At 36.4% G+C, this 26,670-nt stretch overlaps 1 protein-coding gene across 1 annotated transcript; it reads right to left on the bottom strand.

Annotated features, from left to right (window-relative positions):
• Positions 1-9,834: 9,834 nt before the first annotated feature.
• LOC149210232 (uncharacterized) lies at positions 9,835-15,002 on the bottom strand. Its single transcript, XM_089394385.1, has 2 exons — positions 14,666-15,002; positions 9,835-10,840 (listed from the first exon to the last, which is right to left on the bottom strand). Exons 1-2 carry the CDS (start codon positions 14,922-14,924, stop codon positions 10,047-10,049), a joined length of 1,053 nt encoding a protein of 350 aa, XP_089250511.1. The 5' UTR covers positions 14,925-15,002; the 3' UTR covers positions 9,835-10,046.
• Between the last annotated feature and the right edge of the window lie 11,668 nt (positions 15,003-26,670).

Below are 26,670 nucleotides of genomic sequence, written 5' to 3'. Positions count from 1 at the left end.
GATGTTTCGATCGACCCTAATGGGGTGTCATTCGGATTCTCAACTAGTGATGGACTCGGCAAGAGTTTCTTATATCCAGGAGGAAGCTGCAGCGGTGAAGCAGGATGGTCATCCAAAACTCTTTTAGCTTTTTCTAGGAAGGGACAATGGTGGATGATGTGATCGCCTTCACATAGTTTACAAGGAAATTTACATTTCCTTTTCTATCCAGATACTTCGTTTTCACTAGTTGATGGTGCACTTTCCACAAGATAATCAGAGGTCGATGACACCGGGTTGTGCAAACGAGGAGACCAGTCCCTTAAGATCCTAGGGATGTAAGGACAATCTCAATGATAGTGATCTCCTTTGAAAATGACACATGGAAATTTAGGCTTAGATGATGTAGTGTGTGGATTTTCGCTAGACGATGCACGGTTGCCCCTTTTTTCCTTGGGCTCCTTCTTCTTCTTTTCCTTCTTCTCCTTCCCCTCCTTCTCCTTCTTAGGTACTTGATTTTCAGCTTTACCCGCTTCGTCAAGCGAAGAGGAAGGAGGAGAGGGAGAAACGAACGAAGTAGAAGGTTGAGGGGTAACTTTAGTATCATCTAGTTGCTGACTTGATTGTTCAAGAATCATGGTGTTCTGAATGACAGAGGTAGAGAAGAGCCATATTGGCAAGCTAATTGTCAATAATGGAAGTGACAATGTGGCCATATGTGGTGCACCAACATCTCCCCAAGAGGAGAAAGGACTAGGATTTCCTCCAATGTGAAATCTTGGTTGGTAGACTCCATTTTCCTCAACTTAAGACCAATGCGGAAATAGTGATATTATTTCGATTAAAATAAATTTTAGACGCTTTAACACAACTTGTTTTTTCAATTTTTAAGAGTCGAGAAAAAACAAAAGATGACTCTAGTCGCCTTCGATTTTTAATGAGTCTGAAGGGTCAAGTGCTCAAATGGACCTTTTCCTTTAAGGAGTCTATAAAGGAACGAAAGAGACTACTTTGGAAATATAGACAGATGGATTACCAAACCAATCAAAAAACTGCAGAATACTTTTTACGGTACGACAGTCAATCTTTCCAAATGTTGTGTTCAATGCACTGCGATCGATAGGGCAGCAGACACGACTTCCTAAGGATAAAGGATATAGCCTATTGTGGTCTCCCAATATATACTCGACGGTACGTGGGAGCATAAGTCCGTACTGGCACTTGTCATCTCAAAGTGGAGGAATCACCCAACCAGCAATGAAAGCGATAGTTACCAGGCTTTATGACGCCGGAATACGTCTCTAGCCTAGACTTCTAAATTTTGTGCGTTGGGTTCCAAAGCATTTTTATGTTCATTGAATTTATTTTACAGTTGATCTTGCTTAAGAAATTTTCCTTTCAGGTTCACCGCGTGATGTAGATATATAATTCCTAAAATGAAATCTAAGATGATAAAAAATCGTTTAGTCTTCTTTCTGCAATGAAAATCCTAGCTACTAAGTAAAGAGAAATGAGATTCTTTCAACATATAGCATAGAGCACACACTAGATGCACAGTCCTAAATCAAACCAACAATTAGTCTAAATGCAAATGCACATGCATGTATTTGTTTTCAGCCTTCTTAATGTGTGAATGACAAGAAGAATGCTAAGTACAAATCTGAGTTATCTTTTCAAAGCAACAATACTAACAATTTTTCTTCAAAATACGAAAGGAAGATAATGAAAACACTTTGCAATTTTGAAATGAAAATTGCTTTCGACACTTGAAAAAACTAGTAATTCAAATCAAATACAAAAGTAACAATGTAATCGACCATTAAGAACAATAGAATTATTTTCTTTGACTGAAACCGACACTTGCGACATTTTCAAATCAAAAATCGACAGTTCGACTATGCTACTTCTTTGTAAAAGAGAACTATAAATGGCACACAATACATAAAAACATTCACAATTCTTTGTACAATAGAGGCCAAATCATGCAAAGGAAGGGGGTTTCCACAGAGGTGTTTTGATCACAAACAGAAAAACTCATGAATAGAGCTGAAGAGACTAGGAAACAACCAAAATCTGGAAGCAGAAGAGGTCTTGTCTGATCAGCGCACCTGTTACACAGGGAAAGTGCAATGCAGTGCACCTACTGCACATGGGAGGTGCGATGCATCCATATTCCCAAGAGGAAAAGGTGCAATGGTCCAGAGATGAGACTTCAACTTGGTCTTTGGTCACAGTTTGCAGCTCAGTTCAGGGATTTAGGCCAAGCAAGTGATGTTTAGTAAATATAAATCGCAGGGGTTGATCTAATGAGGTTACTAGAGCCACCACTAGGGCAATTAGAATGTTTGCAAATCGATTGTTCAGTTTATAAACAAAACCCAGAGATAGACTGAAGTAGCACTGATCTACTTTTCACTTGCATAGCAAATGCAGTTCGAAGGCTAGCTGGATTGACTTCAAGTTCTGTCTGTAAGTTTATAAACCAAACAAATATAGACAAGCAAACAAGCTTTCGTTGCCTAGCGGAGTCGCCATTTTGTTATCGGGAAATCTAGTGTCCACTTGGAGCTACTAGTCCCACTAAGACAGGTAGCTATCTTAGAAACAAACAAACCAAGACTACTTTTTCTTTCCTTTATGATGAATATATAAGAGGGGAACAAAGGACACCAACCTCAGTCTTGCGCTTGGTTCCTTGCTTGATTCCTCTCCCTTCTGAAAGATCCTTGCCACTCCTCCTTTGTTTACCCAGCTTCAAAGAGTACCTGTGGAATCAAAGCGACATAATATTATCAAAGAACAGAGATCTACAATCATAAACAATATAGGACCACATATATATTGACCAGACAAATGCATATATCATCAAACATAAAAGAGTGTGGAGGGAAACTTGAATAGCTTTATTAATATCAAGAATAACAAAGAGGATTACAACCCATTGTTCTGACCCAGCGTCATCCTCCCAGAATGAAAGCCCTTCTTCACCTCATGAAAAGCTTAGATCACCCAACACTATGATATTGCACTAAAACCCAGCAACACTTCCTTACAAGATACAAGATTTCAGCCTCTAGATCTCTGTGATGAGGGATCCATATAAAGATGATTGTAGGGGGGTGAGTCAGCCTCTGGGATTTTGATTAGTGTCCTCTCTCTTATAGTTCTTGATTCCACTTGGAGATTGATGATCTCTTACTCATCCCTGGGAAAATTCAAAGAGGCAAGTGTCACAGGAGAAGTTTCTAGAAGATTCCATGATCATCCACCTCGCAAAATGCCTTTTCCATTTGTCTTTTCTCACCCATCGCACCCTACATAAGGTCCTTCTAGTATGCGTCACACCCTTTACACTGAGCAGGTGAGATGCATCACACCTTCTGCACTGGGCATTCTGTATGGTCCAGTTTTGACCAGTTCTGAGCAGTTTTCTGTGGAGAACTTTTGGGAGATGATGTAATTAGTTGAACTTGTTCCTTTAGGGTATGAAACAACACTTTTAGGGACTTAGGAGCCCTCAGTTTATGGAAATATATGATTGGGGTTGTAGTGCCCAAAAATGTCTATAACAAGTAAGGATCCTTTAAATTTTACTTACTCATCAAAGCTAGAGCTTAAATTGGAAGATATCATTGGGAGGACTAAAAGGTTGAACCTTGATGAGAATTGAACACCATCTCAATAAATGGTGTAATGTAGACAATCTAAAAAAGGTCAACCCATATGTCTTATAAAGGCACTTGAAAGTCTTCATCCTAATCAAATTGGAAAGATAGGAACCAAAATCTCTATAGGACAAGGATGCGATGTAAATGATATGGATGTCTCATTTGACTGTGCATTTCATTTATCTCTTGGTTACCCCTTGAACCAACTTCCTCTGAAGAGGCTTCTTCTTGTGATGAGTGAAAATAAGGCATGCAAATGGAGTGTACACTATAAATTTCATCTTATACACTATTTTTCACTTCCCACCTGACTACTTAGAACCATTAACCTAATTTTCCACATGTATATCCTCTATACATGTGTGTGAACATTACAATGTGTATAAGAATTTTCATCTTATACACTATTTTTCACTTCCCACAGAATTACTTAGAATCATAAACCTAATTTTCCACATGTATATCTTCTATACATGCATGTGAACATTACAATGTGTCCATGTAGTCTTTGTACAACTCTTGCTAGTAGTAATCATATCTCTTTACTTGAGGCTTGGATTGCTCTCTCTCTTCCCACTCACTCTCCTCTCTCCATTAGTCTCTCTCCTCTCTATCAAGTCCTCTCTCTCTTCCTTTCTGTCCCACCTCCCTTTGTCTCCCCCCTCCTAATCTATCCCCCCCCTGTCACTCCCTCTCTCTATCTTCACCTTTATCTCTCTAGGTCTTTGTTCTTTCCTTCCTCTCTCTTCCCCTTCAACTCCATCTCTCTCTCCCTCCCTCTCTCATTCTCTCTCTTTAGAATATATACGAAATAATTGTAGCAGTGGTGAGGATAAAGGGTTTAAACATATATCAAAAGTAATTATAACCTAAATTCTTTTAGATTTTATTTAAAAGTTGTTATAAAACTAAATTATTTTGAATGTGAAACCAGTGATGGTTTTTGGGTGTTTGATATTGATAAGCCATGATATTGTAACAAATTCTATTTACCTGTTAACAACATCCATGGTTAAAAATCTTGTTGTATTATAATTCTATTGTAAGTATTAAGTTTTTATATGCTTATTAAACAAATTTAAATATGGTTTTTGGTCATTTGGTATTGATAAGTCATGGTATTGGTTCATGGTATTGTAACAAAATCTATTTATAAAAGTTAATAGTATCCATGGTAAAGTTAGAGTGAATATGCATGGATAAAATTCTTTCTATGTTTTAAGTGTATTGTAAGTATTAAATTTTTATGTGCCTTATTTTAATTTATATGGATTTTAACCTTATTACATTTTACATTATATTTTTCATTTTATCTTTCACGTTACATTTTACATTTATATATATTTTAAATTGCATATGAGATCGATAATTAATTGTTTTTCCTATATGTATTTTTCCTGATATTTAATAATTTTTGACAAACTTACTTACATTACACATATCTCACATATACTAGGTTGTAGATCACCTATCGACGCAACAACCGCTACATCAAATGTCGCATGCAAGGTTCTAAGAACCTTCTCCACTAATTTCTGATTGAGAATTTCTAAATCATACATTTGTAATTGGTTGACAATAATCATGAATTGGGTCATGTACTAGTCTACTCACTTGACTCCTTCATTATCAAATTCTCAAAATTCATTCTTAGTTTCTACTACATGACTATCCTTACCTTGGTAATTCCCTAACAAGTTGTATCTAAGATATTCCAAGCTATCTTTTAGAACTTCATTAATGATATATTGGGAAATTTATTTTCATGAAAGAAATTATGAATGATATGGAATGTGTTTTCATCCTTTTTCTTGTTACCTTTGCGATGACACTTTTGAGCATATGTTAAGGTTTTCTCAAATGCTTGGTTAGATAGTTCTACATACTCATGAACTAAAAGATACCAAACATTCTGAAAATGTAATACATTCATCATATTTATTTCTCAAAATTCATATTTTTTCTTTGTGAGAACCAATATTTATAGCTATAAAGGGTTGCTACTTGAAACATAATTTTTTTTCCAACCAAAGGGAAAACCTTTTAAATAAAAATTTGATCCTCGATAAAATGTGGAAAACTATTTTGAGAGTCTTCATCGAATAAAGGACATAAATCTTCAACCTAAAGATATGTCAAGATGAGTGGACACAACAATATCTAAATCTAAAGGTCCTAAATTTGATACAACATAATGAAAACTATTAATTAGCCCAAGTCTACAAAGTACACTATTGCACAATTTCCAAGAGGTCATTCTTATTAATATCCCATGGTTGTTAATGAACATGACAATGTTAAAAAATCATGTTAATGCATATAGTAACATAACCATGCTTATATGAGAATGTTATTAAAATCATAATCCCATAAACAAGAGCTCTTTCGTATAATTAGAAAAACTCTCTATACTAACTCATCATATGAACCATAGGATTAATGTGAAGGTGGTGACTATCACAACTTTGTTAACAATTATTGTTCAAATGGTTAACAACTCATTTCTTCCTACCCCGTGAATTGTAGGTAGATTCCTCTAAAATGCATTTAGGGTTTGAATTGCTTGAGAATGAGCTCTGCTCAGTGTGAATACTAGTGAATGATGAATCTCATTCTTTGAAAAATGGTAGTCACCTTTCAAGATATCATGCTCTAATGCCACTTTGTTAGAGGGAGTAATGAATAATATTAGATATGGCTATGGAAAACCAAGAATGAACACACACAAAATAACTCACATGAATTTCCCATTAAGCTATAGTTGAAAACTTGAATTCTTTAATGGCTTCATGAAGAAGATTTAAATAGAAAAAAATTCATCCATAGATATCCTTATATAGAGATGTAGGCTGTTATAGCTCTGACACCACTTGTTATAGCTCTAATACCACTTGTTATTGATCTAATAAAAAAATATAAGATAATAGAAAGAAATCCAAGCATAACAAGATCGAAATAGATAGAAATGATTCACTATCTATCTAATACCATCTCTCTAATACCGTGGGCCCATTACATTATTACTAACTACTTGTGGTCCCTTATATGATATGGGTTAACCACCTTATTCATTACTATGGCCCATCCCATTATTACATTATTCTGTTGTGTACCTCCCTTTGTACCCCATATTATCCCCCCTAGGTACACTACATAGGCTAGCTAATAATAGCCAATTTAGGGCTATCCTAATCTCTATTGCAAATTCTGAGAAAATTTTAGAATATGAAATACATGAGTGAGTTTAAAAAATTGAGTTCACTCCTATCCATCACATTCAAAAATATTCCCAAAATCTACTATTAAATTAAGTTCAATGCCAATCTAGATTATGTTCATTCTTCTAGAACTTTGTATATGTATAATGATCTAGTTTTAACTAAAACTCCTTTATGTTATCGAGTAATCTACTCTCTACATGCATAACAAAAGTTTGGTTAGGTTATTAATGGGAATCATGTGACTATAAAGTAATCTAATCTACACGCCTAAGAGAGTGAGTTTGGTTGGGTGGTTAGTTGGCATCATTTGAGTACAAATTAGTACATGTAAGAATAACTAGCATTAATATAGCTCTACTCAAAAACCATAAAAGATATGGATAAGTAAGTCGAATGATGTTCTAGGTCACTGTTTTTTCCATTAGCATCAAAAATTTAAATTATCAAATGAGTATTCAATAAAGGATTATCTCTTTATCTAACTTTATGTAATGCGTTTGAGAGATGGAGTCTCACTCTAAATCTTAAATATTTGTAAAATCTAAAATAAAAAAAATATCTCTTAAATTTTTTAAACAATAACATGTTTATTACTAAGTAACATAATATGAATATATGGCCATTTCATGCAGGTTGGTCTAGCTCCATTCCTGAATTGAATCGCCCATTGTACTATATAAATCTAAAAGATCAAATCACTATGGATCTCCCGGTTAATGTTATTGGATTCCTTTGTCTTTGTCTTTGGATTCCTTTGTCTTTGTAGAGAGAAGCAAGATGACACCTTTGTCTTTGTCTTCTTCATACCTTCTCCATGCTTGTTCGATGAAGTTCTTAACGAGCAAATTGTAAGATAGGCCGGTGAGCGAGGTGCAGGTATCAATAGCCTAAGCCTAGAAGAATAGGATTGAGATGAGGACACGGGAATTAGACTAACCTTTCAAGTATTCATCGACCTAGCCCATGAGAGAAAAGCACGGCATCGATGAGAATAGGAGTTGGATTGGGGACAAGGGAACTGGATTAATCTTTTGGGCGTTCACCGACGACGGGGAAAATCTCTTAGAAGCGAGTGGAGGTAGTGCGAACTTTTATTTGGATTAATCCTTTTGGGCGTTCACCGACGACGGGAAAACACTTTTATAGGCCAGTGGAGGTGGTGCCTAATTTTTATGGTTTTTTTTTAATTTGGTTGGCATTGTTATGGGAATGAGTTTTTGAAGTTTTTTTAGGTTTATTTTTTTTAAATTTGGTAGGAATTCACTGAAATCACAAGTTTGATAGATAATTTCTACACAATAAAAATGTCTTAAAATTAAAATTATTGAATCTATTAAGATTTCACCTTATACTAAAATTTTTAAAAAAACTCAATAAATTTTTTCTAAAAATCACACCTAAAACAACTTCTAAATAATTAAAATGAGTAATGAGTATTTTTATGAAAATGCAATTTGAAATCAATTTAAACTAAGAAATGCATTACAAATAAAAGAATTGGAATTACACTACATCAACATACGTATTTTTGCAATGAATGAGAATTCATTTTGAATTTGTTGAGAGAGCATCGTAAATATAGGAATTGAGTGTTTTAACTTGGGCGATATCCCGCGTGGTTGGGACCAGTGATCAAATTTGAAGGGCAGGTCTTAATTTCATAGAAGAGCACATATTCAGGTCACACTTAGAATAAAAAAAAAAGAGCAATTCAATTGACAACAGTAAATTATTTTCAAATTTCTTTTTATTTTTTCACAGGAGAATGGTGGAACAACAACCCCATGGATGTTGTGTATAAGGCAGGTCTGATCTGAGCCACAACTAATATATCAGATGCATTTATCATTAATGGATAAACAGGAGACCTATATTCCTGCTCCAGTTCAGATAAGGATTAATTTTGTAGGAAAATTTTTTGACCAGAACGTTCAAGCCAATATACAAGTAGCTCAATCAAATTCAAGTTTATTGCATGAATGAAAAAATTCAGTAAAATTCTAAACAGGTTTAGGATTCAACAAAAGAGTGTACAAACGTGTGTATGTTTTTGGCATCTCCTTTTTTAATATGAAAACATACCAGGAATTGGGAATCCACAAACAAATCAAATCCATTATGTTAGGAAGCCTGTTGAATGCACTTCTCTCCAAGAATAAATCGTGCTTAAATCTATGCTCCTCTCGAGCTTAAATCGTCAACAAACCTTGCTTTGGGTAGCCTTCAGGCACAACCCAGTAAAATTACAGACCTAATACAAGGCCCATATTGACATCTAGTCGCTCTCAATTGAAACTACCAAATGTAATGGTATCGAAGGGTAATTGTGACATGAAAATTAATAAGAACTTCCATCATATGCACAATTAGAAAAAACAACTCAAAAAAAACTGTTGTTTTTGAAATGGGAGCAACTCAGAAACTGCCAAATGTAATGGTATCAAAAGGTAATTGTGACATAATAATTAATGAGAACTTGCATCATATGCACAATTAAAGAAAACAACTCAAAAGGAAACTGTTGTTTTTGAAATCGGAGTTTCTGAAATGGGATTTAAGTTTTAACATGAAAAGAAATTTACAAATTCAAAATTCCTAAAATTCTAATTTGAGAAAAAATGAAATTTAAAAAAAAGGTTGACAATTTTACAGCACTTCTTAAAAAAATTTAAGATATTATTCCATTTTTTTTAAATGACAAAAATCAATTTTAATTTTTTTTGACTAGTAAAATTTTCTTCCTACTTCTCTGACGTGCCAGAGACCATTTGAAGGGCTCTGACGTGTTCAATTTTGATCCCTGGTTAAGACACACATTATTAATCTATCTACCGGGTTCTACTCACAAGTTACATGATTCGTTTATTGACACGACAATTGAAATATTGGAAACTTGGTAATATAATGCTTCTTCCGAGGGGTTTACCTCCCCTCGTTTGAAAATATATATATATATATATGAATTGAGTGTCGCGAGGACCGTTATATTATTTATATAGATAGTCTAAAATTAAACAGGATACAGAGGAGATGCTAATACAAATGGCAAGCAAGAAGTAGTAAGTTGGCATGGATAATCTAAATAGAATCCAACGAGTCGCAGACTCTTTATTTAATTAATTTATGATGAGCCCTCGATTCAAAATAGGCGTACTGCGGTCACTGCGGTCAAATGCATTTATCTACGGCATGCGAGACCAGTCCCATGGGCTTTCCCGAACTTGCTGGTGCAATCCAGGCCGGTATCTTTCACAGTGAAGGCGTTGGCAATGGAAGGAGAGTGGGGCGAGAAAATGCAGTAACGGCAGTCGGCTGCAAGAAGTGAGGAGGTTCGGTACTTATTCTCTCCACCCATGATAGGCATAGGAACTCCAACCTTGACAGGATTCTTAAAATTAGGCCTGTAAGTCTGTCCCAGAACGCCGTCAACCTCATAGGTGAAATTGAAGAATTTGAACTGGAGTTCGAGATGAGAGAAGGCGTTATTCGGAGGAATCTGATAGTTGTGAACACGATTGTCTTCCGCCGTAACAGGCACAGCTCTGACGAACAACTCCACCATTTGAGGGATCGAAACGATGACGATGTTAGTGTCGGCTGTGCGTTCGACTTTCAGACCAGACGACGGTTCTTTCCACAGCGAGAGGTATTCCGGTGTCACGGTGAAGGCCTGGCCGTCGAAGGCGAAGTAGAGGTGATCGACATGGTCATCCCATTTGGACACTTCGGTTGCACCCACTATGAAGGTATGAGTACCGAACATGATTCCCAGGGATTGAACCCACGTGTAATCCCTGGTTCTCCCTTCAGGTCTCCTGCCAATAAAATGAGCGTTGATTTGCAGATTTCTGTCGGAAATCATACAGAAATCCTCGTTGCTGTTGCCATGGAAGTAGAACATGATACCGTCCCCTCCTACGAAGCGAGGCTCGTAGCAAATGGCTCCATCTTCATCGCAATTTGGCTTCCTCCCTGCAAATATAAATGAAATGACGTTCAGAACTTACAAAGAGATTGGAGTTTTAATGAAGTGGGAATTGGACTCGCAATTTGCCGAGGTTTACATGGACTCGATAGGAAGAAATTAGGTTTATGGATTGGTTTTAACACGATAAATAACTGATACATTTTTCAGATAGAAACTTAGATTTATACCTTTACCTTGACGTACTATTACATCTTTTCACATAATTTGAAGGAAATAAACAAAAATTTAGAAGATCTGAGTCTTTCCAATATTTAATAAATTTAAATGGAAATCTATAATTAAAAATGAAAATATATTTATTTATTTATTCTTTATAGTTAAAGTTTTCTATTGTTTTTCAAACAAAATTATATCTATATTAAACTTTTCGGTGTCTTGCTATGCAATAAAGGAAACCAGAGTAACAACAAAATAGGAAGATTTTATTCCATAAAGAGATGACCATAAATACGGTAACTATTTCCAATGCTTATGTTGCTAGTAAATATAGAAATAGTAGATAACAAAATAGTCCCACGACTTAGCTGGTTTTGCCCCTTATATAGCCAAAAAAAACTTAAATATTCCCAGGGACGGAGGATAAGATTGATGCTCAAATGCATTTAGAAATACTAAAAGAAATTATGAGGATGTTGACACCTCAATACGGTCTGGTCCCTGAGTTATGGATGCCTACCTCTAAAGAATGTATGCTGATTTCACGCTAATTTGTTAGCCCATGTCAAGATGATCCAGTTGTATTTTGTCAAGGTTTACATTTCATTCAAGGAGGAATTTGCCAAGTAATGTCTTATTTCATCAATATAGCTTGATAGTGTGGAGGCACGGATTTTTCTAGCGTTTGATACGACCATTTTCTAACAACCACCAAAGATAGGACTCTAGATACATGATCCATTTCACGGTCTTCCTCAACCATGTGAATTTATTTTTATATCTTGGGTAGACTTTGCATACAATAAAGGTGAGTATGCATGCCACAATTGATATGACCATTTTCTAACAACCACCAAAGATAGGACTCTAGATATATCATCCATTTCACGGTCTTCCTCAACCATGTGAATTTATTTTATATCTTGGGTAGACTTTGCATAAAATAAAGGTGAGTATGCATGGCACAATTGTTGCTACGTTTAGGAGAGCAAGTTCCCTATCAACGAAAGGGAGAGGGAACAAAGGAGTTTGAGATGGGGAGTGAAATGTAAAAATAGTGGCTTTGAGAGAGAAAAATGAAGAAAGGAATAAGGAATAGGGTTTTATTGTGGTGTGGAAGCCAAAAGAGTGGGATGAGATGCCAATATAGAAAATGAGAAGAGAACTTAAGCAAGAAGGAAGATAAAGGAAATAGAAACTAACCATCCTAAATAAGGATATGCAAAGAACCTTTTTGAAGCCCAAAGCAACTGACAAAAAACTGGAAAATGAAATTTCAACATGAGAATTGGTAGGAAAGGAGAATCAAACATGAACATGGAATGGCAACTGAACTACTTCAATATAAATAGGATGAAAATTATTGTATACATGTTGAGACGAGGTGAAAGACTTAAAGGAAAACATCAACAACACATAATTGCCATATATCAAACACTAAAATTTTTACTTTAAATTATGAGATTTCTCATAACACAATTATCTAGAACTTTCACATTGAGCCAAGCTTTATAGTGAATGAGAATTGAGTAATGTAACATAAAAAAATAGGTTGAAATTGTTAGACCAGAACATACATAACACACACCCGATTTATACTCAGAGACATACAAATGGAGAAACAACAAGATTACTTAATTAGAAATAGCGGAATAGATAAAACAATCACTGGAGAACATAAATCACTTTGTATTACATAACATGTAATACAAAGTGATTTACATGTTATGTAATACAAAGTGATTTATGTTCTCCAGTGATTGTTTATTTATTCAGCTATTTCTAATTAAGTAATCTTGTTGTTTCTCCATTTGTCTGTCTCTGAGTATATACTTTGCAGTGTGTTATGTATGTAGCCTCCTCTCAAACGATTATGTAGCCTCCTCTCAAACGATTATCCATCTGCAGGATTCTCCCCTCTCTACCAACCAGGATTATGAGCGCCAATGTGTTGGAAGCACACGCTTACATGGAAGCACCACCTGTCTCCAGAGGAGAGCTTGCTCTAACCGAGCTCATCCACGGATCCCATCGTGATATTACCGGGGCCCACCACCTTCGTTCGACATTCCGAGGATTCATCCACTTGGCTAACTTTGAGTGATATTACCGGGGCCCACCACCTTGGTTCGGCATTCCGAGGATTCATCCACTTGGCTAACTTCGAACTTGGCACTTGTAAGGACTCTAGACACCACATATCTCCACAATGGTATGATATTGTCCACTTTGGGCCTAAGCCCTCATGGATTTGTTTTTGGGCTTTACCCCAAAAGGCCTCATACCAATGGAGATATTTGTCCATCCTTATATACCCATGATCCTTCTCACTTCTAATCAATGTGGGACTTTGTTCGTATACCCAACAGAAATGAGAAAATCCAAGTTTAAACTTAATGAAGTAGGTTGGCTAAAGCTCCCTCATCCATGGTCATAAAAGATAATACTTTTTTTTCTAACAAAACAATGCAAATAAAATGGGAATGGTTCACAGCTACAGATTGGACAATTTTTTTTAATTGTATTAGTTTGCATACGTCCTTATTATTATTTTAATAAATATTGAGAATATTTTTAAATAGTTTTTATTTTGCTAATTAATTTTATTTTAAAACAATAAATTAAATCTCCACACAAAACAATCACTAAATCTGAAATTCCTAAAAATTCACTATTTATATAACTACTGAGTAATCTAATTCTCAAACAAATTACCAAACCAGTTCAACTACCCTATAGATTATGACATCCAGTACAGTAAAATCCACTTCTACCAACAACAATCTAAATCCCTCTGCATGAACCAATTTACTTCCCCAACGAATCACCAAACCAGTTCAACTACCCTATAGATTATGACTTCCACGTAGAGTAAAATCCACTTCTAGCAACAACAATCTAAATAACTATCCACGAACCAATTTACTTCCACAACGAATCACCAAACCAGTTCAACTACCCTATAGATTATGACTTCCACGTACAGTAAAATCCACTTCTAGCAACAACAATCTAAATCCCTATCCATGAACCAATTTACTTCCACAACGAATCACCAAACCAGTTCAACTACCCTATAGATTATGACTTCCACGTACAGTAAAATCCACTTCTAACAACAGCAATCTAAATCCCTATCCATGAACCAATTTACTTCCACAACGAGCCTAAATCCCTATCCATGAACCAATTTACTTCCACAACGAGCTGTTTAATTATTTTAGAAGGCAATGGAGTTTACTGCAAACAGTAATGACTTAAATCCCTGAGACAGTTTGAGCTGTTTCATTACCAATACCAAAAAACTTAGAAATTGCTACTAGCAATAAGAATTTAAACTCCAGATAAGCCTCTAATAAGCGAATTTAACTCGGCAAGAGCTGCTTCATCTATTAAAACAAAAGGAAAAACGGTGAAGCCACCGCTAACGGGAGAAATTTAGATCCCTTTGCATTGCCCCTAATACTCAAGAAAAGAGCCACATCATTCTCTAGAAACAATTTAAATCCCATATCATTGCACTTAACCAGTCAGTTTACATTCACATGAAGCTGTTCCATTAACAAAAAAAAAAAGTTAGAGTTCGTTACTGTCAGCAACAATTTTATAAAGCACCCAGAGTTATTAAGATCCTGCAGATCTTGGATACTCACATCGGCAGGATGTCCTGCAATTTGCACCACAGTCGACAAAGCATGCGATGTGTGAGAAGTTTTTGGGTCGTTGTTCAGGGCATTCATCTGGGCATTCTAGAATTTTTTGAAAGCATGTGGGCGCGTCCATTTCTTGGTCATCACACAGAATACGCTGTCCTCCCAATCTCGGCTGTGATGCAAACGCAATGTTGATGTACTGAAGAAAACAAGCTATAACCAGGACGGCCATTGCTTCCTTAGGGTAAACCCTGGCCATCCTTATCTTCGATAACTTAAAAGATCCAAATTCCTACGGTGGCAGACGAAATCGAAATGCGAGTATCGAAGAACTGCGTCGTCCTCGTCCATTTGAAACCCTATTTATAGCATGGAAAGGAAATAGTTATTGTGTGGGGCACGGATTCATGCAGGCAACTGAGGCGCAAAGAGATGAGACGATGCTTGTCGATTGGAAAATGACAGAGTCGCTTCAGACAGGAGCTTCGCAGCGGACAATTTGGCAAATCGGTATCTCATACCAGAGGCCAAGCATGCTTCGCGCAAGCTGTGGGAACGAGACGAAAAGCCTGCTACAGGACAAGTTGTGCATTTGTCTATATTTGTACTCTGATACAGGCACCCTGTTACCTCGTGACAAGTCCTACACAGTGCGCGAAGCGTGCTTTGTGTCCGATAGGATATGCTGCAGAAGGTATGTCGTGTGTGGAAATCGTAGTGTCGTACGTCAATTTTGGTTGAACTTCCATGGTTCACGTTTTCTGATAGCGGTAATGTTTAAGTGGAAAGTATTAATGGAAGGTAGTCTGTTCTATGGATAATATCCCTTGATTTTAATTTTATTGTTGATTAGCCGAATATTTAATATTTAGTAATCGGAGATGGGCATGGTCAATTTTTTGATCGACATAAAGGTTTTCCCTAATATCACTTAAAGTTACGTTTTTTTTTTTTGGTTAATTGAAGAAATTGTGTGGGGAGTAGTTCTTAGGAATATATAGTCCAGTTTAATATGAGATTATAGGAATATATAGTTTGGTTTTTTTTTTAAAGGACAAAATCTTTTCACCTCATTATTGAATCACCGCCCAAAAAATTGAAAAAATTGTGTCGTGAGCAGTTGCTAGGAATATATAGTCGGATTTAGTATGAGATTATAGGAATATATAGTCTGATTTAGTATGAGATTATAAAATTTGTGGAGAAGGAATAAATCTTTTCACTTAATCATTGAATCACCGCCAAAAAAACACTAGATAAAACCAATTAAAATATCCTTTCACTAGAAGTTAAAGATCCAATAGGTTCATATTTGGATTCTTTTATTAAATTCTAGAATACTCCATATCAGGTTTCAGTGTGGAGGTTTGTCGTTACACCAAAACCCACAGGTGTTGGTAAATATTCGAAACTAGTAACTAGGCTCCTCCGGGGTGGAAATTACAGATTCTATAGAGGTGTGGTGATTCTTCCAACACCCCCTCTCAAATGCAACTTGGGGGAATCGAACCTGGGTCCAAGCTTTGATACCATGTGGAGGTTTGCCATTACACCAAAACCCGTAGGTATTGGTAAACGTTACAAACCAGTGACTAGGATCCCTACGGTGGAAATTACAGATTCCATAGAGGTGTGGTGATTCTACCAACACCCACCCTCAAACGCAACTAGGGGTAATCGAACCTGGGTCCAAGCTCTAATACTATGTGGAGGTTACAAACCAATGACTAGGATCCCTAGTGTCATGTCCCCAGGCTGGCGGTAGTCTTTCAACCATACTTGCTGAGGTGCCGCACCACTGAACACTTTCTTTTCACTAATACTTATGTTCATGGAATACACCTAACCATTAGTTTACTTGGTTTGTTTTTCGCAACCAAGTATTATTATATTTCCTTTATACCAATGAACACCCATACACATTCATTATCATCAGCAATTATACAAGAGAACACAATTGCACAGTATAAAGGAAGGGGCAACTCCTTGAACAATGAGTCTGCCCGAATACAATATATTATACAATCTTTCAATGTTGCAAAGATTTAGAAGTATACATGGAATCACCAAGTTTCATACTTAGCCAATTTTACATCAAGGTCACACCTTCGTGTGCCAACCAAGTTCCTTTCCCGAGTTGGGTTGGCGCACCCTCACACCAGACTGCCAACCGCACTCCTCAACCAAACTTCATTCTCCTTCCACGATGGGCGGGCGACCTCACCTAAGTCCCCGTTCACCACCTTTGCGTTTAGTCTTACACGACGGGCGGGCGACTCACCCAAGTCACCACCCGTGCCTTCACCCGAACACTGGGAAGCTTCACCTGTGCCCTCAACCAAACGCTGGGTGCCTTCACCCGCGCCTTTGCCTTCAACCAAGCCTTGTGCGTTAACTCTGTGCAGTGCTGCCCAAGGTTGGGCGCATTAGAACTGCGCCTTCCCTTGCTGCGGCTAACACCTTCCTCCTTCGCACTTCCTTGTCTATGAAAGACTTGCTCGCATTGTTCGCTTGCCAAATGATCCACCAACCCATGTCATATATACACTTCTTTGTGTGGTTGTGCCACCTCTCGGCCGACCTTTATTTATCATCAACCAATGCCCTCATATTGTTATTTCATATAGTCGGCCTATCGACCAACGCTCTAATAACAATTCTCCATTGTCGGCTCACCAAGGATGAACACCCTCGCTCGTTCACCATATAAACATGTAACTCGCCCCTCCTCTATGTGTATTTTTAACTTGTCACCTCGCGCATTTGGTCCAAGCTTGCACTTCGATCATGCCTTCAACTCATCGTTCACCAAGTTAAGTCGCACCTTGTGCCAATGGTTGAGTCCAGGACTGTAGGTCCTTACATCCTCCCCCACTTGAAATCATTGTCGTCCTCGACAATATCTCGTCCCGGAAACCATCTGTCACCAAGATCACCATACTAAAGTATACATCCCATCGGTATTCATATCTCAGAAATCATCTCAATCCATGATTATCAACCACCCTGTCACAATCTCCACATGCTGCTCTCCATCGTGGAAGGCTGGTCCCTACATCTCAAGCTACGTGCTTTCTGCAACATCTCGTGTCGACCTCATCATGTGACGTCCTCGTGTGAACTACTGCCATGATACTACAACAAATGCTAACACATCTCTGTACATGTCGGCCCCCATGTTTGAACTACTCAGGTGATCCGTCCAACTATCACGCTCAAACCATGAGAATGCACATCCTCATGCCACCATCAGTCGTTTCTCTAAACATCCTGTCACATTCTCAACTCGATCAAGAATCCATATCCATATAAGTGTAATCCATGCTCAGGTCCATGAAGTAGTCTCCATCTTATATGCAACATGTTGTCCATGATGTTTGGTGTTAATGTGCTGCATGAAATCAGTCGCATCTATCCCAACATCATCCATTTGTAAAACATCAATCTCCTCAAAGTGAAGAGATCATCTCTCGACTCTCGATGTACCACATCCAAGTCCATGAAGCAACCTCCATCATATCTATATGTGCCATCCCTCAAGTCTGCCGTAGAAACAAGTATGCCCCTGTCTCATCTATCCATGTACTACCCATGATCATAGATCAATCAGCTCCCATGTGTCAAAGTGGTTAAGTCTCGGCTCAACCCATGCCCAAGCGTTGCCACCAAGACATCATCATTGTCGTAACTCCATCACTCCAAAGTGTCTCATATCGATCCTCCACATCAAGTCACTCTTTCAAGCCACACTCATACATGTACTCGAAAGTATGCATCCCATCCTGCATCGAAGTCTCTGACCTCAGCTCCTCAATGCATTAGATCCTCTAAGTCCACCACATATGAAGTCTCCAAAAGTCACAACCTCATGTTATCATGAGCTCCATGGATCATCTCCAACCAACATCCAGTAAGCATACAAGTCTTGGCCCAAAGGTCTTTGCAAGATGCGTCAGCTCTCCATGTAGTAGGAATGCTCCATCGTCTGCTCACAACTCTGTCCAAGTCCATGGCCTTGTTGTACATAAGTGCACAACCTCTCCATCGGCTCATAAATTAAACATCTCCATGTCACACCAACAAATCTATTTGCACAACATCCCTACCTTGGCACTCCTCATTGGATGCCCATAAGTGAAACCTCTACAAGTGCTCTTGCATAATGTCTCTGCATAAGACTACCATGCTCCATGTCTCCAACTTGATGTCCATGACTAAGTTGCCCATGTCTCCAACTAAATAGACCCATCACAACAATCGGTCATTCTCATCCAAGTCTGCAATCTTCGGTCTAGTGAACTCGGTCACCCAACCATATCATCATCACATGAGTCTCTCCACATAACTCCCCCACTAAAGGTTCCACCAAGACTTGATCTTGGTCTCGGCCATGAGAAGTCCACCCACGTATCATCATATCTAAGTGTGTGCCCTCCTTCAATCTCTCCATGAGTCATGCCGGGCACTTAGCCAATTCTCCATGTGGCTAAAGCATGACCCAATCCTCCACAATGGTCATCATGTTCCTCCCTTGTCACGAGCCCTTGTAACTTCTATCATAAGGTCACAAACAACCCCAACAAGTCCTGCAACAGTCAACAATCCTTGCTTCTCCATAAAAGTTCTCATCATAGTCATCCATGGTGAGATGCTCCCTTGCATCGACAAACTAATTTTTCCCTTCCATACATACGGTTCATCTCCCAAATTCTCAAGTGAAACACAAGTATCAATAGTACTTACATCATCATCATCATGCTCCTCCATGTGAGTATCCTCATCCATCCATGTCTGCAAATTGCACGATCCTGGTCCAACATGATCAATCTCAAGTTCATCCTCCATCGTTGTCACAACTGCAACATCTTCAATCATCACGACTTCCCCTTCCTTTTCAGCACAATTTGCAACTTCATCTTGCTCCATTGTCCAACCAAGTTGAAGAAGTTCGTATTCAACATTCTTTTCGAAGACTTCAAGTTCCTTTTGAATCCAGGGATTATCTTCTTTCATCTTCTTCAACCTGTATAAAGTAAGCAAGAGCTTCCCTTCAAATTCTTGCAAACCTGCCATGCCTTGTCATTCCGCTTGGCCTAAGCACTAAGCTTCACCTCTGCTAAACCTCTTTCACCATTCACCTGAATCACCCTGATATTCCACCTGTCACCTGCAAAGCTTGGACTTGCTTTCAAGTCTTCGGTCTTTGTAGAATTAGCTCTTTAATCCAATTCACCAAGTTTCTTGCAAAACTTGGACCAGCTCTGATACCACCTGTCACGCCCCCAGGCGGGCGGTAGTCTTTCAACCATACTTGGCGAGGTGCGGCACCACCGAAAACTTTCTTTTCACCAATACTTATGTTCATGGATTACGCCTAACCATTAGTTTACTTAGTTTATTTTCTGCAATCAAGTATTATTATGTTCCCTTTATACCAATGAACACCCATACACATTCATTATCATCAGCAATTATACAAGAGAACGCAATTGCACAGTATAAAGAGAGGGGAAACTCCCTAAATAATGAGTCTACCCGAATACAATATATTATACAATCTTTCAATGTTACAAAGCTTTACAAGTATACTTGGAAACACCAAGTTTCATACTTAGCCAATTTTACATCAAGGTCACACCTTCGTGTGCCAACCAAGTTCCTTGCCCGAGTTGGGTGGGTGCGCCCACACACTAGATCGCCAACCGCACTCCTCAACTGAATTTCATTCTCCTTGCACGTCGGACGGGCAACCCACCCAAGTCACCCTTCATTTACTTCTACACGCGGACAGGTGATCTCACTCGAGTCCCCATTCACCACCTCTGCATTTAGTCTTACACGACAGGTGGGCGACTCACCCGAGTCACCACCCGTGCCTTCACCCGAACACTGGGTAGCTTCACCCGCACCCTCAACCGAACGTTGGGCACCTTCACCCGCGCCTTCGCCTTCCTACCAAGCCGTGTGCATTAACTGTGTGCGGTGCCTCCCAAGGTTGGGCACATTAGAACTGCGCGTTCCCTTGTTGTAGCTAACACCTTCCTCCTTCGCACTTCCTTGTCTATGAAAGATTTCCTTGCATTTTTTGCTTGCCAAATGATCCACCAATGCGTCTCATATATACACTTCTTTGTGTGGTCATGCCACCTCTCGGCCGACCTTTGTTTATCATCAACCGACGCCCTCATATTGTTATTTCCTTCAGTCAGCCTATTGACCAACGCTCTAATAACAATTCTCCACCGTCGGCTCACCAAGGATGAACACCCTCACTCGTTCACCATATAAACATGTAACTCGCTCCTCCTCTATGCACATTTTTAACTTGTCACCTCGCGCATTTGGTCCAAGCTCGCACTTCGGTCATGACTTCAACTCGTCGTTCACCAAGTTAAGTCGCACCTCATGCCGGTGGTTGTGTCAAGGACTACAAGTCCTTACACCCAGGGTGGAAATTACGAATTCCATAGAGGTGCGATGATTCTACCAAGACCCCCCCCAAACGCAACTGGGGGGAATGAAACCTGGGTCCAGGCTTTGATACCATGTGGAGGTTTTCTGGTGTTGGTAAAGGTTACAACCCAGTAACTAGGATCCCCAGGGTGGAAATTACAGATTCCATAGAGGTGCGGTGATTCTTTCAACACACCCCTCAAACGCAACTTGGGGGAATCGAGCCTAGGTCCAAGCTCTGATACCATGTGGAGGTTTGTCGTTACACCAAAACTTGCAGCTGTTAATAAACGTTACAAACCAGTAACTAGGATCCCCAGGGTGGAAATTACGGACTCTATAGAGGTGCAATGATTTTTCCAACACCCCCCCTCAAATGCAACTCGGAGGAATCGAACCTAGGTCCAAGCTCTGATACCATGTGGAGGTTTTCTGTTACACCAAAGCTTGTGAGTGTTGGTAAAGGTTACAACCCAGTAACTAGAAAGAATCTCCAGAGTGAACATTACGGATTCCCTAGAGATGCGATGATTCTTCGAACATTCAGAACCGAATCATATTTCTTCCCTTTTTAATACTTCAAAATAGCTTCAAGTTTGGATTCTTCCATTTCGACTATGAGAGATGTTCTCGAAAAGGCCAGCATTTGAGAACAAGAAGCCTGACAATTCCTTTCACTTGTTAGACAGCGTGAAAGGATCATAATGTGTGGAGTTTTTTTTTTTTTTTTTAATTCGTGTTCTATTTAATTTAGTTGTAGATTTTCAAGTAGGCCATTTTTTTCACTTTGTAAGACAGCGTAGAGGATCATGATGTGCGGAACTTTTTTATTTATTTATTTATTTTAAAGTTTTTATTTCTATTTAATGTGATATATTTAATTCGGTGGTATATTTTTAAATATTTTGAAAATTAAAAAATATGAATAAAAAATATTTAAACACGAGTAAGTTAGTTTTTTAAATATTTCAAATTTTGCAATACAAAGTTTTAGAAAAGGAATACTGTTATTGCAATTATTTTTACTCATTATAATAAGTTTAATTCGCTGTAAATTTTTGAAAATGTAAAAAGCATGAACCTTTTAAAAATGTAAAAGACAACTAGACAACCAAAAAAATTTTAAGGACCTGTAACATAGCTTTTTAAATATTTCAAAATTTGCAATCCAAAGTCTTAGGAAAGAATATTGTTATTGCGATAAAGAAAACTGATTTTATATGTGATTACCATTGTAAATATGTTTATTATATTTTTATGCTTAATTTTTTAAATAAACTTGCAATAAATTTATTAAGATTATTGATATATTAGTCAAAACAATTTTATGAGTATCTCCATTAATTAAATAAATTTTGAATAAATTTATTCAGATTATTAATATATTAGTCAAAACTATTTTATGATTATCTCCATTAAGTAAATAATCAAAACTATTTTATAATATCTTCATTTAATTAAATTAGATAAAGACATATTTTTATAATATTCTTACTTTTATGAAAAAGAGTATCATATTTCTCAAACCTATTTTACCTCTGTAAGTAATGTTAATGTAAGTAGTTTCAAATTTATATATATATATATATATATAAAAATAATTCTGAATTAATTTTTTTTTATATGAAAATTATTTTATTAGAAATTGTAAATTTTCCTTTTAGTTTTGTATCTTAAATACTGATTCACATATGTAGTTATCTTTATTATGAATAAAAAAGAATCCAATTTTTGAAAAAATGATATATATATTTTAAGAATGCAGTCATCTTTATTATGATTTTTTAATAAATAAAAATGATTTTTTTTAAATTATATATATATATATCAAAATTTGAAAAAAAAGTTACATTTTTACTAATTTGACCCATAAGCATATGATATATATAAAATGCAAAATTTGAAAAGGTTACTTTTTTACTAATTTGACCCATAAGCATATGATAAATTTGAGTATAAAATAGATCTTACATTTCAATTAAGTGGATATGAGAGATATGTGTGATTCCTTTTATACTTAACATGGAATATATATATATATATATATCTATATATATATATATATATATATATATATATATATATATATATATATATATATATATTCACATGCACATACATATCTCCATCCCTTAAATATAATCCTTTTTCATTTGGAGTTTGTTTTAGAGTAGTTAGGGTTTAACATGTTTCTGTTTTTCTTGGTTTTTAGCATTTTGGTTTCAGTGTAGTTTGGCAAGTTTTGAGGCCATAGAAAAATGAGTGTCTTAATAGGGTGGCCTACTGGAAGAGAATTGGAGAAATGGATCCAAGAAAAATGGTAGCCCAGTGGAGTGATTGACCTACGACTAGGCCCCAAGGGTTTCTTTACTATAATTTTTTCATATTTGGAGGATAAGAAGAAAATTTTTGAAGGGGGTTCCTATTTCTTCAATAATGAGGGTTTATATATGCGGCACTAGGAGGAATGTTTTAACCTGGATAAAGAGGAATTCATGGTGGCTCTAGTTTGGGTAAGACTCTATTCACTTCCTATCAATTTTTGGATTCCTGAAATATTGGAGAGTATTGGGAATTTTTTGGGTTCATATGTGAAGGTATTAGAGGTTTCAATCTACATGATTTATGGACGTATGTACTAGATTGAGAGAATGTGTCATTTGGTTGTAAGCACTGTCACGAACATAGTAATTTACTTCATGATTTCCTGATGAAAAGACAAGAATAAGATATTATGTGTCATCTATCAAATGAGGGTCTTAAAAATGTTGCATCACGATGTAGGAATACTAGAGGCAGGAATATTCAACCATTAAGTAAATTGGAGGACAAAAATACCTTCATGGTTTTGGAAGAAATGGAGGAAGACCTAGGACAAACTCCACCAAATGATGTTCTCATGATCGAACAACCTATGGATCCTATTTCAGAGAAGTAACCATAGAAGCAAAAGAACTGAAAGAAGAAGTAGGGCATGAAAACATTGAATATTTTCTCAATTTTCCTATCATCAATGAGGTTTTTCCACTAACAAAGTTGAATTTTGAAACATGTTTTAAAAAATTAAAATCACTGGTAGAGCTATTAAATGACTTGGAAACACAAGACCTCACTAAATTAAACAAGGAATAGATGGAAACCTATGCAAAGGCCAACATCGGTTTGAAGGCAAAAAATGACAAACATCTTCTGAAGGAAATGTGGTTCACACAATTAATGAACTTACAAAGAAAGGAAAGGAATTATTGTTGAAAGACCTAGCTAAAGATCCTAAATGTAAGGGATATAAAATGACAAAATATTTTTGAAAAGATAATAGGGAAGAATTAAAAAATTCAAGACAAGCAACTATCATCTCATAGTTTTTCTCACATTCTCAAAAGTTGATCTAATGATGATTCCTTCTTGAAATATTCAAGGTTTAAATAGTAAGGGAAGAAACATTATTTGAGGGATAGGATAAGGAAGGAGAAACATGTATAAATTACTTGTAGATTGAAACTGCTAATTGTAATATGCTAAAACAATAGCCTTGAATCTACTCTACTCATCATTGGAAATAATTAAACGACGTGAAATCATGAAGCATACAAGAGAAAGAATTCAATCAACACATTACACAATGATTTCATGGGTAAAGCCACAACTAAAAACCCATGTTCCCTGTATATTGCATTAGTAAAAAGCTATGAGAAGACTATTATGTTTTTCTCAAGCCTGATCAACCTCTGCACCATCTCTATTTGTTTCACTGCTTCCTAGACAAGCCCATACCACTACTTCACTAATTTTGTGCTTGCCCAAGTCCCTATTTCCTTGCAATGTTTCCTTGGGAATTATCCCACTATTAATTAGGGAAATTACTTAATTGGAATTGAGCAATCCTCATAGACATTCCTCTAACTACATGCACCATTTGTACAATTTGCATGATTGTACAATTGATAGTACATTGTCCATGAACTACAATCTCAACTCGGTAACCCTCATATCTGACATGCATGAGATACTTATGAGTGAATCATTAGTTTATTGGTTGATCACTGTAAGAAGCACAACACTACAATGTAGGGAGCACTACACTACTATATCTCCCACCAAGGTTGGAATTTGGATTTCTCTTTACCCATCATATAATTTTTTTTGACGTTTTGGGTTCTTATGCTCCCTGTCAAGAAACATTATGTTTAAAATTTTGCCCTTCAAGAGTAATTTTCTTACAATAAATTAACTCTTCACCAATAAATGTTTGATTATAAAATTACTTTTCAATAACATAATTATGTTAAATTTTCACATATTTATCATAAGGAAAAAAGATAAAATGACCATAACACACAAATGACTAATTAAAGCTCGAATCTTGGTTTGAAATTGCATGGAACCTTCACAATAAAGTCTTTGGAACTTGAAATCAATTTTTCTTGTCCCAGACATGCCATAGCATTTGTATATATGAGATATGACTAAGGATATCTTATAGGACATACAAGATGACCAACATAGTAAAACTATTGAATGTTATCAATAACTCAAAAGTAGATTAATTAATATGGTTTATGTTATTATTTACCATTGTTTGGATAATGAGATATACACTAATGTTAACAACAATGAATGTGTGGTATTTGAACCTTTTAAAAATTAAAAGACAAAAATTATAATAAGTGGACATTGTAGATCTCTTAACATAATGTTATAGGATTATGTTATGATCTCCTCCACTATTACTTTCTTAGAGAGCAAACACTTATAATGTTAAATGTGGTAAAAGCATGCTCTCATCAAATCCTTCCTTCTATTTATCATCAAATTGTAGTAAAATCAATATATATATATATATATATAAACAAAAAATCATTGTGTATTAAAGTAACATTAAATAAAATCATAAAAAAACTCACTCTAACTAACTAGTTAGTTTATTTTTTAGACAAAATAATTTATTTGAAAATTCAAAATAATTTCCCTCTTGGTGTATTATTTAGAGATTATACCCTTTAATATAACTTGTAGATATATCAATTAAAAATTAAATATATTTAAATTATGACACTTTGACAACTACAATTGTGGAGATTTCAACAAAAAAATATTGAACATTTGAAACATGTTTATTTTTCTTATTGAAAGTATATGATCAATCCTAGGTAGAGTACTTGATGGTTATCCATTGCATATATTTCAAGTGTCATTTAAAACCAACAATTTATATTATACCACCAGAAAGTCTCGATTCCCAATAAGACTAAGTTCCATGCAAATTAGCAGATAATTTTTTACATTATCTAATATAAGATTTGATACAAAACATAAATATATGACACCCTAAAAAGGCACAAGAACACACCACCAAATTCTAGTTTTCATATCCATCGACTAAAATAAATTCATTTTACAACAAATTATTAGTTGTTTCAAAGTGATGCCACAACATATAAGTTTCCAATTTTCATTCCTCCAATGATAATGTTAGCAAATAAATGAGTCAAGTTGCATGGAAACTATTCATTAAATCCAAATATAGATGGAGATTGGATATATGTGCAAAA

The sequence above is a fragment of the Pinus tabuliformis genome, chromosome 1_2 (assembly GCF_031772625.1).
Source record: "Pinus tabuliformis cultivar Carrire ecotype Pingquan chromosome 1_2, CPIR1, whole genome shotgun sequence".
NCBI classification, from domain to species: Eukaryota; Viridiplantae; Streptophyta; class Pinopsida; order Pinales; family Pinaceae; genus Pinus; species Pinus tabuliformis.
This window is presented reverse-complemented; position numbering and strand designations above follow the sequence as displayed.

Bases quoted from the DNA above. Each gene is read 5' to 3' on its own strand.
- LOC149210232 (XM_089394385.1), bottom strand. From the start codon at position 14,924: ATGGCCAGGGTTTACCCTAAGGAAGCAATGGCCGTCCTGGTTATAGCT. The intron at 10,841-14,665 runs GTGAGTATCCAA...TTATATTTGCAG, and splicing joins TTGCAGGACATCCTGCCGAT to GGAGGAAGCCAAATTGCGAT.